The 15382-nt window shown below is 47.7% G+C and overlaps 1 protein-coding gene across 1 annotated transcript; it reads right to left on the bottom strand.

Moving 5' to 3' along the window:
* Positions 1-737: 737 nt before the first annotated feature.
* On the bottom strand, positions 738-8450 carry CLDN16 (claudin 16). Its single transcript, XM_075033239.1, has 5 exons — positions 8337-8450; positions 3557-3659; positions 3133-3297; positions 1856-2047; positions 738-1516 (listed from the first exon to the last, which is right to left on the bottom strand). Exons 1-5 carry the CDS (start codon positions 8448-8450, stop codon positions 1377-1379), a joined length of 714 nt encoding a protein of 237 aa, XP_074889340.1. The 3' UTR covers positions 738-1376.
* Between the last annotated feature and the right edge of the window lie 6932 nt (positions 8451-15382).

Genomic DNA, 15382 nt, shown 5'->3' with positions numbered 1-15382 from the left:
AGGGGCTATCAGAGGTACCCTCTGGGACGCAGTCTACTCCATCCACAGCCATCCCGTCTCCCTCTGGTCCTCATAAGGTTTCACTTCATATTGCCTGGGGGTAGGAAGGGAGTTTCTCCATCCAGTCCCCCCACCAAGTGGTCACTGGAGGAAGCCTACCTCTGGTGGGGCCTCAGTACCGATGGGTGTGCACACCCTCCCGAGACTCCGCTCTTGTTTCTCCGCTCCTCCTGAGCAGGTATATCTCTGTGCTGAGAACATTTTCTCACTCCCTGATGCCCATGATGGTATGATGTGGTGCCCATGGCAGAAAGGACTGGATTTGGGCAGTTTCTACCACCTCTAAGAAAACTACATTTCAGCTTTTCTTTCCTTGAAAGGCATGGAAGAAGTTTCGCATCCATTCTTAGGGTACATGTTAAACCACACTGGTTTTTTTTTCACCCCCCCTAGTGAAGACATGGCTGGTGCTCTAGCCTCACCCAGCCTATGGCAGCTTGGATTGCAGCAGGGTATAGCAGTCCTGAACTGGATTTAAATATCTTTTGATAGAAAGGAACAATAGATTTTACTATCATTTATCCTAGTTTCTAGCTGGTATAAATGTATTGTCATGCACAGGGTCAGATCTTGGATCTTCACTCACTTTGTCTTTGACCAGGCAAAATTTTTACTAAGCAGAAAGAAGCTCGCAATTTCCAGATCTCAGTGAGTCTAGAGCATCTGTAATGTACATTTTAATACTTACTGAGAAAGATTGTATTTTGCAGGGAAGAATGCACCTGAATTTGCAGTGTTTCCTCAGTGCAGAGGTTCACGGGCCAAAGAGAGGGCTAGGCATTTAACACAGCTCTTTATCTTCTGCTGAACTCTCCAGCTGCCTTTAAGAGGAGCAGACCCCCATGCTGGGTGCACAGGGTCCAGGTGTTGGCCAGAAGATCAGTCCCTCTCTTCTCCTGTATTTTCTGCTCTGTATGTTCTGCCAACACATTGCCAGACAGGGCATCTTACAGTTTGGGGGTCTTCATGTTGAACACTGGGGTCTGATCCAGCAGTGGCTGATTTAATCCACTTGTGCCGATACTGTTGAGCCAAATGCTGAAAGAGTTTGTGTTGGTTATTTCGGTTGGTGCTTCTGCAAGAGGCCTCAGCACTCAAGATAACAGGAATCCCAAAGCAAGACCTCCTCGGAGATTACTTTCTTGTAGGAGGCGGAATGGGAGGGGGGTGTTAAGCTCTTATAGTGCAAACATTGTAGCATACAGTACATCCTTGAAATTTAACTTTGCATCTGTATCACAACCACAGGAACTTGGGTCTCTGTGCAATCCACTACAAATAGAAGTAGCGCTCTTTCTGGAGCACTCACCTCCTCCTCACACTCTTGTGTCCACTGCATACATTTTGGCAGTAGCTGTTTGAGAGGATGGCAAATGCACGTTTGTTACAATTGTCCCAGCTGAGGAATAGCCTTTCCTCAAGGAGTAAGCAGAGTGGAATCTTCCAGAGCCGGTCTCTGTGAGGCACAGGAAGAGAAATAGGATGCTAATGAATGCTTGGTGACATGCAGCTGCAAAGCCTCGAAATGCAGAGAAAGCAGCACTCCAAGATATGACATAATTTTTATGTCATACTTACACCTCAGCTCCCACCTGAACACCTTGATGTGCTTTCTAGAGCTGCTGAAATAACACTATTCCCATTTTACAGCTGGAGATATTGCTACTGGGGATGAGCAACCAACCTGAAGAATGTCCCTGAAGGACTTTCCCCACCCCGTGTGCCTGTAGCAGGCCCTGAGCGATGGCTCTATCTCTGAACTGTGTTTCAGCCCTGCCACCTTTCAGTTCCTCACCTCTGAAGACATACATGCAGCAGGTGAGCAGGGCTCCAGATAAGAAACAGCCGAGTGACCCCGCCATGCCAAGCCAGCACGACCAGCCAAACTTGTACTGGATGCCGAGAAACACGTTGTGGAAGACCAGAGAGGACCGCTCCACGTAGACATCAACGGCGTACCACACCGAGCCCGTAATGCCTGGGAGACCTGCAGGACAGGAGGGAGGTGCCACACAGAGCTCCCAGACGGACCATGAGGAGATCACCAATATAAAATCTGGAGTTATAGCCTTTTGTCTGCTGGGTCAGACTTTGGGATGGGCAGGTTTTGACCCCTGTTTTGTCTCAGCCCAGTAACTTTGGCAGATTCACCCTGGTTCCTACTGATATCAGCTGGAGCGCTGCCAGGCAGAGGCTGTACCTTGCAGCTTGGCCCTCACGGACACCATCAGCACCGGTTGGCAGCACTCAGGTTTCTGCGGTAAAAGGCAGAAAGCTCTTCCCTTCTTAGCTTGTTTATCAACTCCTAAAGTTGCTTCAAGAATTTAATTTTCTAATCTGTTCTGACTTTCAGAACTTTGTTTTTCAGACAAACTTTGGGAGGTGAATGGAGGATGTGTAAAAGAGCCTCTCAAAGTATTTTACATGTGCTCCCAGTGGCTGGGGTGAGTTATGTGTTAAATCTGTTTACACTGATGCAGAGGTAGATGTTCGATATTGGCATGAAGTCAAATGAAATTACTTGGTACCTAGTTGGCTGTCTACCTGGTTTTGGCATTTAAAATTCTGCCACTGGCTGTAACAGCAAAGCACCTCAGTCAGCTGGGTATTTATCACCTAGGAGGGACAGATGTGTTATTATCCTTTTATTAGAGATCAGCTGCAGAAATTTCGGGCTAAGTGACTTGCCCAAGGTCACACAATCTGTGGCAGAGCCAGGAACCAAACCAGGATGCCAGGACTTTCTAGTCCTTCAGCAATTCAGTTTCTTTGCCTTATCAACAACACTGACTTCTTCACAGTGAAACAGCAGTAAATGGAAGTCAGTCAACTCAGAGCCAAGTCACCTGGTCAATCCATGAAATGAAAGCAGATAAACTCAACTATGTGCTGTTAGGGGCAGGCAGTGAACAGAGGAAGCTATATTGCACAAATAAAGCAAATAAAGATCCTTCCCCCATGTTAACCCTCTAGAAAATCACCAACTCCTCTCCTCAAAATAAAAGAAGGCTTTAAATCTTCCCCCCTTTGCTAAAGGGTGTCCTGCAGGATGGGGACGCAGCAGGGGAATACCTGCAATGAGCAACGTAATTCCAGACACCAGGCAGATGCGGAGCTTGATGAGAGGCTCATCGGGAAGGAATTTCACGCAGTCCAGTCCCAGGACAAGGAAGAGAAATCCAAATCCTGCCAGGATATCTGCTGTGATCATCATGGCTCGGGTCAGCACCAGCTTCACTGCAGGACAAAAGCAGATCATTCTAGTGCACAAGGAATGGAAGGGTGGGTGGGTAATGGGGTCAAATCCCATAGGAACATTTTTTTCTGGGGTGAAGCTTTCTCCAGCTTCCCCTGGGAGCAATACCTACTGAGAAAAGAAACATGGCTCTGATAGGTATGTGCACCAAATTATCTGTCACTGAGTAGAACAGAGGCTCTTTTTGTCTGCACTCAGATGTCCTCACCACTTGTAGAAACACCTTTGACTCTTACATACCAGGGTGTTCGGCGAAGATGGAGTCATACTCATCACAAGTTTGGATCCCGTCAAAAACGTTTGTCACACATTCCCACCACAGGCCACGGCATTTTGTACTCACCTGCGGGTTGAGAAGAGAAAGAAGACTGTAAGTTTATATATCCACCAACACATCGGATGGTCAGCTAGGCCCTTCAACAGAAATCCTGGTCCAGTTACATCGATGGCAAACTGGAGTTGTTTAACTTGAAGAAGAAAAAAAGCAGCAGGATACAGAAAAAGGACAATGTTTTCTCTGCCCCTACTAATGGTTTTAAATTAGAGCAGAAGAAATTCAGACTGGACATTAGGGAAAAAAAAAACCTTCCTATTGGTAAAGATAAAAATTCTGAAGGAAATTTCTGGAGGAGCTGGGGGGTGGCTGACAGGAGAGATCTAAGAGCAGGTTTGATCACTCCTTGCCAAATGCTTGTCTAGGCTGAGCTGGGCAGGGCTATGGACCAGACGACCTGAGACTTGGCTGTCCGTGCTCCCCTTACACCATCCTCCTGCCAAGAAGCAGCAGCTCAGAGGGGAGTGTTACTGGTGGGGCAGGCGTTGCACCAGCAGCCGGACGCCCACAATGGGAGGTGGCCACAGCGTGGTAGAGGAGTGCTTTGCTGCAGAGCAGAGGTGTGGATGTGAGCCCCTCTCCAGGCGCGTGTAGAGGGCTGCTCGACTGACTCAGCCATAAACACTGGCTGGAAAATGAGAGACAGCCGGCGCTGATCGTGGCCCTGGGGCTCCCAGTACGCTGCCGGCTTTGGGACCATGCGTACCCGAGCCACACTCATCGCTGAGACATCCAGACTCGGCCAGACGTTGCAGTAGCATCGTGGCTAATGTCTCTGCTGTCCTGAAGCTGTAGATACCATTCCCAGCCCAGCCTTCCATAAATCACTTTAATATGGGAGGTATTTTCATTACCAATGCAAATATGGCAACAAGCACCTCTAAAACATTCCTGGAATTGCTCATACAAGGAGCAGAGTTAATGTTAGTGCAGCTTTGGACTCCAGCCTGTCCCGCTGCTGCCAGTGACACCCGCTGCAGTTAATGGAAGGAGAAACTCTCCCAGACAATGGGTTTCATGCAGGGGAAGGGGACTGGGCTTGCTTGGATGATGCAATTCATTTTTCTTGCACCGTGTAAATCACAAAGCAGATAATAACACAGCTCAGCCACGTCTCATTCAGGATGTATTGAAGTCCATAGCCAACTGCAATATTTTCTCCACAGTACAATGTCCGAGCCAAACTGCACACCTTCTCTGAAAATTGACTCACTACTTCAGACTGGCAAAAAAAGATACTATTTATGTTTGAATGTAAACAATCTACACTTTTTGTTTCATGAAGATGAAAACTACTTACAATTTCTGAGAATTTCAGGGCAGGTTTAATGAAAAATATCCCCCCCAAATGAGAAGCAGTGCTGGAAAAACCTGATTTCATTGCTTCTGTGTTTTTCAAGAGAACAATGTTATGTAAAACAATTTGCCATGTTTATATTGGATGTAAGTTTTTACCATGGCCCTCTTAATCCAGCTGCAGCTCCTCTTCTATCTTAACTCACCACTGTTCAGGCTGTGCTTGAAATTAGCATATTGTTATTAAATTACATTGTGTTCCACTTGTATTATATCACCTCATGTTCCTCCCAAACCACCGTAGGCTTATTTATACTATTCTGTATTCAGCTAATACTCTCAGTTACTTCCTCGCTTGCTCGCATTAGTATTGTTTTTTAAATCTTACAAGCAGCTTCTTCATCTAAATTAATTATGAAGAGACTAACAGGATTCCAGGCTTTGTCAGCCTCCAATGAAAACAGAGGTCTTAAGGTGCAACAGTTGTGAACATGGTTCTAGCTCACGAAACAACCCCCTTCCCAGATTAGAAAAAACTTCATAAATGTTTTGTGTTTCTTGGGGTGTTTCAGTTGCCACCTGCTCCTGCTAGTGCTGAAGATGGGCAGAAGCAGGGATCAGCCCATCTCTGTGCAGCACACGCACAGCCAGGGATACACGTCTCCTTGCCTGGTGCAGGAGGGATGGGGACAGACGTCGGAGGGGGGACCTGTGGCTGGCTTGAGCCACTGCTGAGCTATTCTGGTTTCTGTTATCTGCTGCTTAGCCTCCTTGGCCATCCCTTGCTCCCCTCTGCTTTGTGCACCATTTGTCCTTCTGGTTGTTAATGTGCTCCCAAACCACCCTTGGGCATCTGCCCTTGCCCAGACAGCACAGACCCTCAGGCACACAGGAACCGGCTGCTGTAAATGGAAGAGGGACATGGATTTCTCCATCCCATGGCTGGGCCCATGCACCACGTTGGTAGCACTAATTGCCCGTCCCCTGTTTCCCCCCATAGCAAATCCGCTCCAGGTTCCCTGGGCATCCAGCCAAGGACTCCCCGAGAAGCTAAGCATCACGGCCAAACTCCTCATCTCCCACTTCGATTATGAAACACATTGCCACGACCTGCTTTCCCTAACACAAGTATGCATGTGAAACATAAACTGCATAATGACTGTAATATATATATAATTATATCCTATGCTTAATGTATAATTAATATTAAAATAATTCTAATACAAAAAAATGACAGAAGCACTTCCCCTTCTGGGGAAAGCACAGAAAACAAACAGGTGAGCTATGTTAGTCACAGTGTTTCACCGCACCGTAAAAAGGTGCCAATATACAATGATTACAAGCCCAGCACGAGAGTAAAACAGGCAGCGTTTAACAGTAGTGGTAATATTTTTAATCCGCCTGCAACAGGGAGGGACTGTGTACACAATACAGTGCTTGTTGGGAAGCAGATTATGGTTTTTTTCCAGCACAAACTACTGCAAAAATTGACCCAGGCTTGTCTTGACGCTCACACGGAATGCACCAGCTAAAACCACTGTCTGTGTTGCCACAACTTGGTTGTTTCTGAAGGGGAGGCAAGGGGCTGCGAGAGCTAAGCGCTGGCTGGGGTCCCCGCGGCTGCTCCCACGCTCCCTGGCCTCTTTCTCCTGGGCTGCTCCTCTCCAGTGGGACCACAGCGAGGGCTTCCTCCTCCCCACATGCTGAGGGCTAGGGTCAAAACCAGGCGACTTTCTACGCTGGAGGATTGGAGTTCCTTTCTCCTGAAGTCAAAGTTGCCTGAATTACCCTTTTTCTAGCTGAAAACAGGAGTCACTGCAGACTCCATGCCTTTCTGGCCGTGGATGGTTTACCTGCATTCTCCTATTTAGAGAGGCAGTGAGTCATTTGGGCCATTAAGGAGATCAGTCGGTCAGGTATTAAGGCTGGGGGCATTTTTCTCCATTATTTAGTATTCACACTCAGAGCAGGAATGTGAGAGTAGTGGCTGCTAATAACCAAACCGGGTGTTAATGGAGCACTTTGTGACAGCCCAGCGCAGGTGCCTTTGTGCCAAGAAGACAAGGTTACACAGCCTCAGGGTAAAGGACTGGATCTTTCCTGGACCCACTCTGCTCAGGAGTTGGGTTTCCCTCTTCTGTTTTTCTTGGAAATGATGGCACAATCTGGGTTCCATTTGGCTTTTCTGAGTATACTGATATCTTCAGCTGACTCCAGGTGATTTGCAGCTTCCTAAAATGAATCTAAAATGTCTCCTAAATTAAGATGATAAACACAGAGTGATATCCCAGCCAGCGTCAGTGGGTGCACACTGTTTTCCCTGAGAAGTGGCTCACTGAACAGACACACTGACCATCAGCAACCTCCCTGCATTGGGTCTATGACCACCTCAGCATCTACAACCACCTTCCAGGGTGGGACCAGCAGTCAGATCGATGGGATTTCTTGTGACATAGAGAAAAAAGGTATTTTTATTGTAATCACTGTCAGCCTTTTCTCAGATAATTCATCACTTGATGACGCAGCTAAACTTTGCATTGCAATCACTGAGTGCAGAGGAGCTCTTCTGGTTTCCCATGCTGGATAGCAGAAAGAAAGTTTACTCCTGATATATTCAGCCAAACTCTCTGTTTTGGAAGGTGTTTTACCTTCACTGCATAAAGTATCCAGTTTACCAGAGAGCAGATTCCCACACTATGGACCTGCAGCCCTTAAATGTACAGAAAGGGCTGGCTGCTCTGGGAAGAAAAATACAAACTTGCAGTACTGAGTGCTGGAGAAATGGCAACGGTTTGGGGTCTGGAATCTCTGGGGCACAGCTTGCATGTGTGCGGCATTCTCCTACCTTGTTTGCAGTTTACTTTTGCCAGTACCCTTCTCTAACATGAGAGTGCTAATGTCTGCACAAGTTCAAGAAGATATTTTTGAGTGCTGGATCTGACTCTAGTCCCCATACTCCCCATAACTTTCTGCTAGCCCTATAGCTCAATGGCTGTTAAGAAAAAGACTGGCAGAGCACAGGTGTGCATGCTGGACTTTTTCACCAAGAAGTCTGACCTACAGAATTAGAAATATTTCCAAAATACCCATGCAGGCTGGAGACACAGGATAGCAGTACTTAAGTTCATGCACATCTAAACCTAGAGCCTGTAGACCTTTCCTGAACTTAATAAGTGAGAGAAGAGTCTGGATAATAAAGTCTGGCAGAGAGAATTGCAGAAAATACCACTTTTTCCCTGCTCTTGCCAGAGTCATTCCTTTCATTTTCATCCACTTTCATCCAGCACAACAGGGAAAAAGTACATGATAGTGGAGCAATGATACCGGGAACCAACCTCTCTCCAGGACATGGTTACTTTGGAGATCAGGCTCTCCTCACCCTGATCTTACCTCCAGGGAATCATCAGCATTCACCATCCAGCAGTCTGTCCAGGTAGATGCTATCAAAAACCCAGTAGAGAAAAAAGCAAAGAAACAGCCCACATACTGGAGGAAAAACCTCATGCCAGCGGGTGATCAGCAAGTCCAGGTCAGTGAGAAAAACAGTGCCCAGCCCTTGATCTTAAAGCTGGGGTAGAGGCAGAGCGTCAGTGTCCCAGGTCACCACTACCCTCTTCCAGTGGCTATGAACAGCAGAAACTTTTCCCTTCTGCAAATGCCATCTCTTAGTGATGGCCACAGGAGCAATGCTCACCTACAACGGAGGTGGGAGGAGGGTGAGAGTGCCCACGGGAGCTGCTGCAGCCAATCCGCCCTGCACAGTTAAAGCTCTTGTCATGCCTGGCTGAAGAGAAATGGAGTTGTGCAGAAGTGGCATGCAGGTAACTGGTGTCCTGGACTTGCAAGGAAAACAGGTACTGTTGCGGATTTTGGCAAAGTAGAGATTAAAAAAAAAGAATCAAAACTTGTTCTTCAGGGCAGAAGTTTTGAGCACTGCTAAGGGACACACAGAACAGCTTTCGTGCAAACACATGTTTATTCATGCACATTGGTTCATGCCTTAGCACTAAACATCTATAAAATGAACTGATGTAGATCCCAGGCCCTTTGGTTACCCTGTTGGTCTCTGATGCACTGATGACCTAGTTCAGTGCAGGAATGTCACTGGGAAGGGAAAAAGGTAGCAATCATGGGCCTTCAGAGCCAACAACAACAACCATCCCAGCTCAGATATGGAGCTCTGTAACAGTGGAACAGTTGCTCAGAGAGGTTGTAGATGCCCCATCCCTGCAAATATTCAAGGTCAGGTTGGACTGATCTAGTTGAAGATGCCCCTGCTCATTGTAGGGGGGTTGGACTAGTTGACCTTTAAAGGTCCCTTCCAACCCAAACTATTCTGTGATTCTATGATTCTACTCTCCATTTAAGCCAAATCTAGATACTTCTCATGCCCTGGACTCATGTGGGAATCTTGAACTTTTCAAGCTAGTGCCAGTTTGGGAGATTCTGTTTGGTTGGATTTTGCCTGTGCACTTACTGCCATTGCCACCTTTCTGCTTTCCTGCAGGACTCCCTGGGTAAGCAGAAGTGATGCAGGCTGCTGGGGACAGAAGGACGGGGCCTCTGTAAGGTGCCTTCTCATTCAGTGCCTCCTCTCAGTGCCACGAAACCCAGAAGGGCTCCAGGGCACCTTCCAGGAGCAGGACTAGACATTCCTCCTATCCCAAAGGCACAAATGCACAGAAACCATCACATCCTCGATGTGTATTTTTGAAAAGAGAAGCCATAAAAGGCCGGAGATCTGCCTTTAGAGGCCAAGTCTTCAAGACAGGGCTGAGGAGCAGATTCTCGCTCTGTTTACAGTCTGCTTGCCCAAACTGATGGTGTCTGTCATCTCAGCTGTCACCTCCAGATGGAGCCAATCGGTACTTTTACAGAATTGCTCAAAGCTTGCTTTCCCTTCTCCAAGATTTCCCTCCAAATACAATAGCAATAAGAAGTTTATTATTCTTTCAATATATAACCCGCATAGTTCCCATCATAACCTCATAAGGCAGTTTTACCGTCAGAGTTAACAATCTTTTGCCTTGATCTCGGATCACTCTGCTCCTCAGAGGTCACATTGCAGAAGATGTCCTCAGCACATGCTTTAGCAGACACTAGGTAGAGAACAGAAGTCCCAGGTCAAAAAACCAGTGTCTGCAGGATTCTCTGCTGCTTTAGCTTTTCTGCTCTTTGTTTTCTAATTCCATTCGTAGAAGCTGACAAGTGAGGAACTTTTCTTCTTCCTTCTCTGCCAGATGCATGTGTTGATACAGTTATATGGGTAGGATGCTTTCTGCTGCTTTCTGGCATCCAAGTGCCTATATAAGGCAAAACCACCCATGATCTTCACTTCATGGCTCTCTGTGACAAGGGCAGAGTTGTGTTTCCAACAGTTGTGACCCACAGAGACAGGGCATTGGCCGTGCAGGTCCCATAAAGGGTAATGACTTTCATTAGCCACATAGATATAGATTGCATTGATATGGGACAGGTACTGATAATATGCATCATCTTCCCATGCTTGTCTTGCACCGTGTTAATTAATCTGTGGCTGCACCAGTTTTCAAAACAAGGTATCCTAGCCAATTGTTATTAGAAGTAATTCAGAAAAAGTGGTGTGGTGAGCTCAGAAAAGGCCTGGAAAATCTGAGAGCGCCTTCCACAAACAGAAATAAGTTATTAGAGGCGGCAAGAACAGAGTTTTACAGTAGCAGAGGATTAGCCAGGAAACGTATTATAGCCGTATGGATCTCCCTGCCTTCTCATTCTGTCCTGCATCCAAATACAAGCCTCTTTCAGAGAGGATAAGCCCAGCTGGGGAGAATGTGGCCATTTTTCCTCATTTGGTACATGGTGAAAGTGTGCCAAATACAAGTATGATCAAGGTGGAAAGTGAAGAGCTCCCCGAGTAATAGCAGGCCTACAGTAATAGCCAGAGTGTTGTTTCTAAGGTTCTGTAATGGGTACATCATCCTCTGTTCTTCCAGATTAGCACATTAGATGTCCACGCATGTCAGCCCAAGGAGCAAACTCCACTAATGGATGAAGGCAGCATGTCCAGGTGCCTGTACTGCCTGTGCTTGGCTTCATCTCTCCATAACTGTCCTGGCAGTCCTGGCATGGTCTTGTTTATTTTTTGCATGCCCAGCAATTCTTGTTGCTGTCCCAGGTCCATTCACTTCCCTGTGTTCACCCTCCCTGCAGGGCAGGGCAAGCTGGTGACCCTTCCTAGAGCAGGATGCCAGCGCTTCCCTGGCCATGAGTCACTGGGCGACGGGAAGTGGCTTCACACCAGCCATTTGCACCTAGCTCAGGGCTCAGGAGCATCCTGGCCTCAGCAGCAGAGCAGGTCAGGATGCTCCAGTTTTCCCTGGTATAAGACTGCCCCAGAGCATGCAGCGCAATGGTTTGTGTTTTTCACCTGTCAGGCCAATTAAATATCTGGTCCTTCTTTAGGTCCATGCCTCCAAACAGTCCCATGGAACCTGCTGGAGTTACTGGAAAGGATAAAATATTCTTATTCAGTAGAAACTGGCACGGTACATATTTAATACTCTCTGTTTAAAACAAGTCAGCAATTTCGCGAAGCACTCTGTAGCAGTTTCTCATCATACTCTGCTTTCCTAGCTTAGCACAACAGATGTCCCCTCAGCTTCGGAAAACAGCTCTCCCAATATAACCTCCCAAGATGTCTTTGTATAGCCTAAAACCTGGCTGATGTGGCTCAGTGTAGCTTTCAAATGGATTTGTAGGCTGTACTATATATGCTGACTGTATTCTCTTGGCTAACTTAACATTTACAGTATTTTGACACTAACAAAAGCGGTAGGGTATCCTAATACTTAATTATCAGAGCTTGGCCTTGTAGGGCTCTTAAACTGCGTGGTATCAATGCAGCATAACTTCACTAATGTAACAGCCTTACCACCTCGTCTACACACACTCCCAGCGAAGAGGCAAATGCACTACGGGTCGATTGCTTTTATTACTTATTAACACAAGGTGCTCTGTGCTATCCATTAAAGGCAAGCCATTACGTTAGAAAGTGATAGAAACTACTGCCAGTCTTGGGAGGTTCATAGCTGGTTTTCATCCATCTACCTACGAAACCATTCTTGCAGCAACACCCCAATGAGGTCGCAGTACAGTGAGCAGGGAAGGGTTGTGTCCTCCCTTTACTTCCACAGCGTCTAATATATAGTGTAGCAGAGAGCCTTAAGCAAGAGGGAAGCTGTGATGCTGCCCATTAATGTATGAAATATGGACCTAACTGCAAGCAAGCAAGCAGTCAGTGGTGCGACTGTTGCGTTCAGGGCCAGGGGCTTGTCCGACGGGCACGGCTCAGGAGCCAGAGGTGATGGAAACCTTCGGGAGGGGGGTCCCTAAGGGCTCTTCTGCTGCTGTGGAACACTCCATGGGTTTGTCTGCCCAACCCTTCCCACTCCTCGCTCCTGGTTGTACCCCCTCCATTTTCCTGCTTCATACACCACCATCCATGGCCTCTAAGTGTCTTCATCTCCAGAGCAGTGCTTCTTGGACGTGAAATGCATTCACACATGAATTATGGAGCAGTGTGTCAGCCGTAATGTACCACTTCAGCCATGTTCATATGGTCACAAAACCCCAGGATTTAGCCTGGAGTTAGCTTGGTAATCCCAAGGAAAACAGTAAGTCTTCTGAGCAACCTGTGACTTTTCAAGCAGGCAATATATAGCATTAAAAGAAAATAGGAAAGCAAAGGCATTTTCTAGTAGATATGAGCTTAAAGGATCAGTAAGTAAAAACTCTGTGTGTGTGTGTGTATGGATACTATACACACAGGTATGCTGCTTTCATACACTCCTTTAAAACAGTTTTTTCAATCACTCCAGTGCAATAAATAATAAAATAAGCATTTCAATACAGTCTTTTCGGGCTCTCAAAGTACCATGCAACTTCTCTTCAGAACAATAAATTCTGTTTTATAGCTGCCTATGAAATCCCACACCTGAGAAACACATAATCTCAACAACGTGTTACTAACCCCATTGTAGAGCTGGGGAAACGGAGGCACTGACTAAGTGCCTCAGATGAGAGCGAGGAGTCACAGCCCTGCTCCTCTTTAACACCTGGGCAGCACTCTCTGCATGGGTGTGGTAAGATCCTTATCGGTGAAAACATGCGTGACCACTCGGGTTTCCTGAAAGCAGCCACCGAGAACACACAGTGCCGTGGCTGCATACCAGCTTCACGCAGGCGTGTATAGGCAGAGGAGCTGGGCAGTGAATTAGACACACCTTTTCTCGGCATGTCAGTAGTTCCAGTGAATAGCCCTGGTCCCCAAGCACCCCTGGGGCTGTTGATGCACTGCCACGTCCCAACGGCGTCATCCTCATCCGAGCGTGTGTTTCCCAGCACGAGCCTGAACTTTCCCGTGCCCTGATGGAAAGGCGATAACATGCGAGCGAAGCACAAGGTCTGTGCCACTAATAGCAATCGTGAAGGAAGGGTGAATATTTAGCTCTTTCCACAGTACCAGAGAAAAGCAAAGGAAGCAAGGTCCGTGGTGGAAGGGGTTTGCATTGTGTCTGTGCTCCGACAGCTGTTTCTCAGAAACTTGACTCACCTTAGCCTAACTGAGAGGGGCTGTCGTACGTGCACTTCATCCTGCAGGCTCACCTGGCTGAAATCCAGCCCCTCTTGTGACTCACTTCACAAGAAACATCCGCTTCAGACCTCTGTGCCCCTCGGTCCCGTTCACCAACCTTCTTATCGGAGAGTGATGAAAGACCCTCTAGGAGACTCATTGAGGGGGGATAAAAGTAACTACTGGGTTAGAAATGCGCAGTTTGGTAACAGGGTATTTGATCTGCTATAAAAAGGCAAGGAGGGCAAGAGCTGAGACTCAGAGAAAACAGTTGCTGCTGTGATTCACAGCCCATGAGCACGGGAGAGTTTCGGGACCTGGTTAGGTGAGCGTGGGTCAGGTTGGGATATGGGATCTGCGAGGAGTTTCCCTGCAGAGCTCTGGGGCTGCGACTCTCTTAAAATTAGTGTCTGTCTACCTGCCCATCACCAGTCCCTCACCACACACTCCCTGTCCCCTGCTGTTTAATCCCTAGCATCCAAGCTGCCCAGAGCTGAGGCAGAGTGACCCCCAGGTCTGTCCCCCCACGAGGCGCTGTGCCCATGGGCAGGGCTCTGTGCACAGCCAGGCTCCGGCAAGGGGGAGAAGCCAACTGCAAACACCCCGAACACTCCCACGAGGTCACCCTCTCGCTCCAGCCCTCTCTCTGCATGGGGAGGGGACGGGGCAGGGATGCCTCTGACCCTGCCACGGAGAAAACTACTGTGAGCAGAGCCCCTCATGGCTCACATACGCCCCATCACCCTCTGCCTTCGCCCTGCAGCCAAGCTGTGCTCTAGGCTGGAGTACTAAACCATGGAGGAAGAGGAGGGAGCAAGGGGAAGGACAGCCTAATCCTTGATGGAAGCTCCCTGAGGAATAGGGACACAGTCCCAGCCTGGGACAGGGGAAAACAGTGGGTGATTCCAGCCTCTGGTGCTCATCTTGCCCAAGGCGTTTATATAGGGAGTATCTTCAGAGCCCTCTTCTCCTCTCTCCTGCCCTGTCCTTTCCCACACATCGGAGTATCTCTGGGCACTAGGAGAGGAGAGCACAGCATGTCCTTTCCTTCTTTCTCCAATTCTTTCCCTATTCTGCCCTGTGGTCGTGGTTCACATAGGGCTTGGGTTTCCTTTCTGTTTTTTATGGAGATGTGCTGTTCCTCATCTGAGCTCTCCCAAAGGAGCCCATCGCTCCGCCTGCTTCTGGTTTAGGCTTAATTCGTGCCTTCTATGGCAACAGCACAGGGTGTGGGCTCACCCGAGGGCTCCCAAATCACCCATCAGCCAAACCTCTGTGTGCATCGGGCTTAAGGAAGAATTTTCATGAGCAAAGAGAGACACAGATGTGAGAGCAACACCTCCAGCCTCTGGCCTCCAGCCAGATAACTGGGGTTTTAACTCCCTCTAGGCTTTGAAATAATGACCTTGGGTTGCCAATGTGCCCTCCCAATCCTAATGATAAAGGGTGTGTTAGAAAGTCCAGGGGAAAAGCTCCTTCTCTCCTCCTCTGCCTTGTACACATGTGCATGCACAAGCTCTGCTTCCAGTGTAGATGGGTCTTGCACTTAGCAAAGGATTTTCAAGAGTTTCATTCCCACATAGGCACTAGAGTAACTGGCCACATTTAAAGACTTGTTTAAATGTTTGACCCTGCTCCCCACTGGAAAATCCAGCCATGTGTGCAGCTACTGAGTGCTTCAGAAATACCTGGCTCTGATTTCAGTGCCTTAAAGGGGACTGAAGCATATTGAATACCAGTACTTACAAATCCTATCCTACTGCTCCTCTCACTTTCCAGAGACAACTACTTGTTGGAGGATGGCTGTACAGTGTCAGCATATCCA

Source organism: Buteo buteo, chromosome 7 (assembly GCF_964188355.1).
Source record: "Buteo buteo chromosome 7, bButBut1.hap1.1, whole genome shotgun sequence".
In the NCBI taxonomy this organism is placed as follows: domain Eukaryota; kingdom Metazoa; phylum Chordata; class Aves; order Accipitriformes; family Accipitridae; genus Buteo; species Buteo buteo.
The sequence above is the reverse complement of the archived record's forward strand: the minus strand, read 5'-3'. Positions and strand labels throughout refer to the sequence as shown.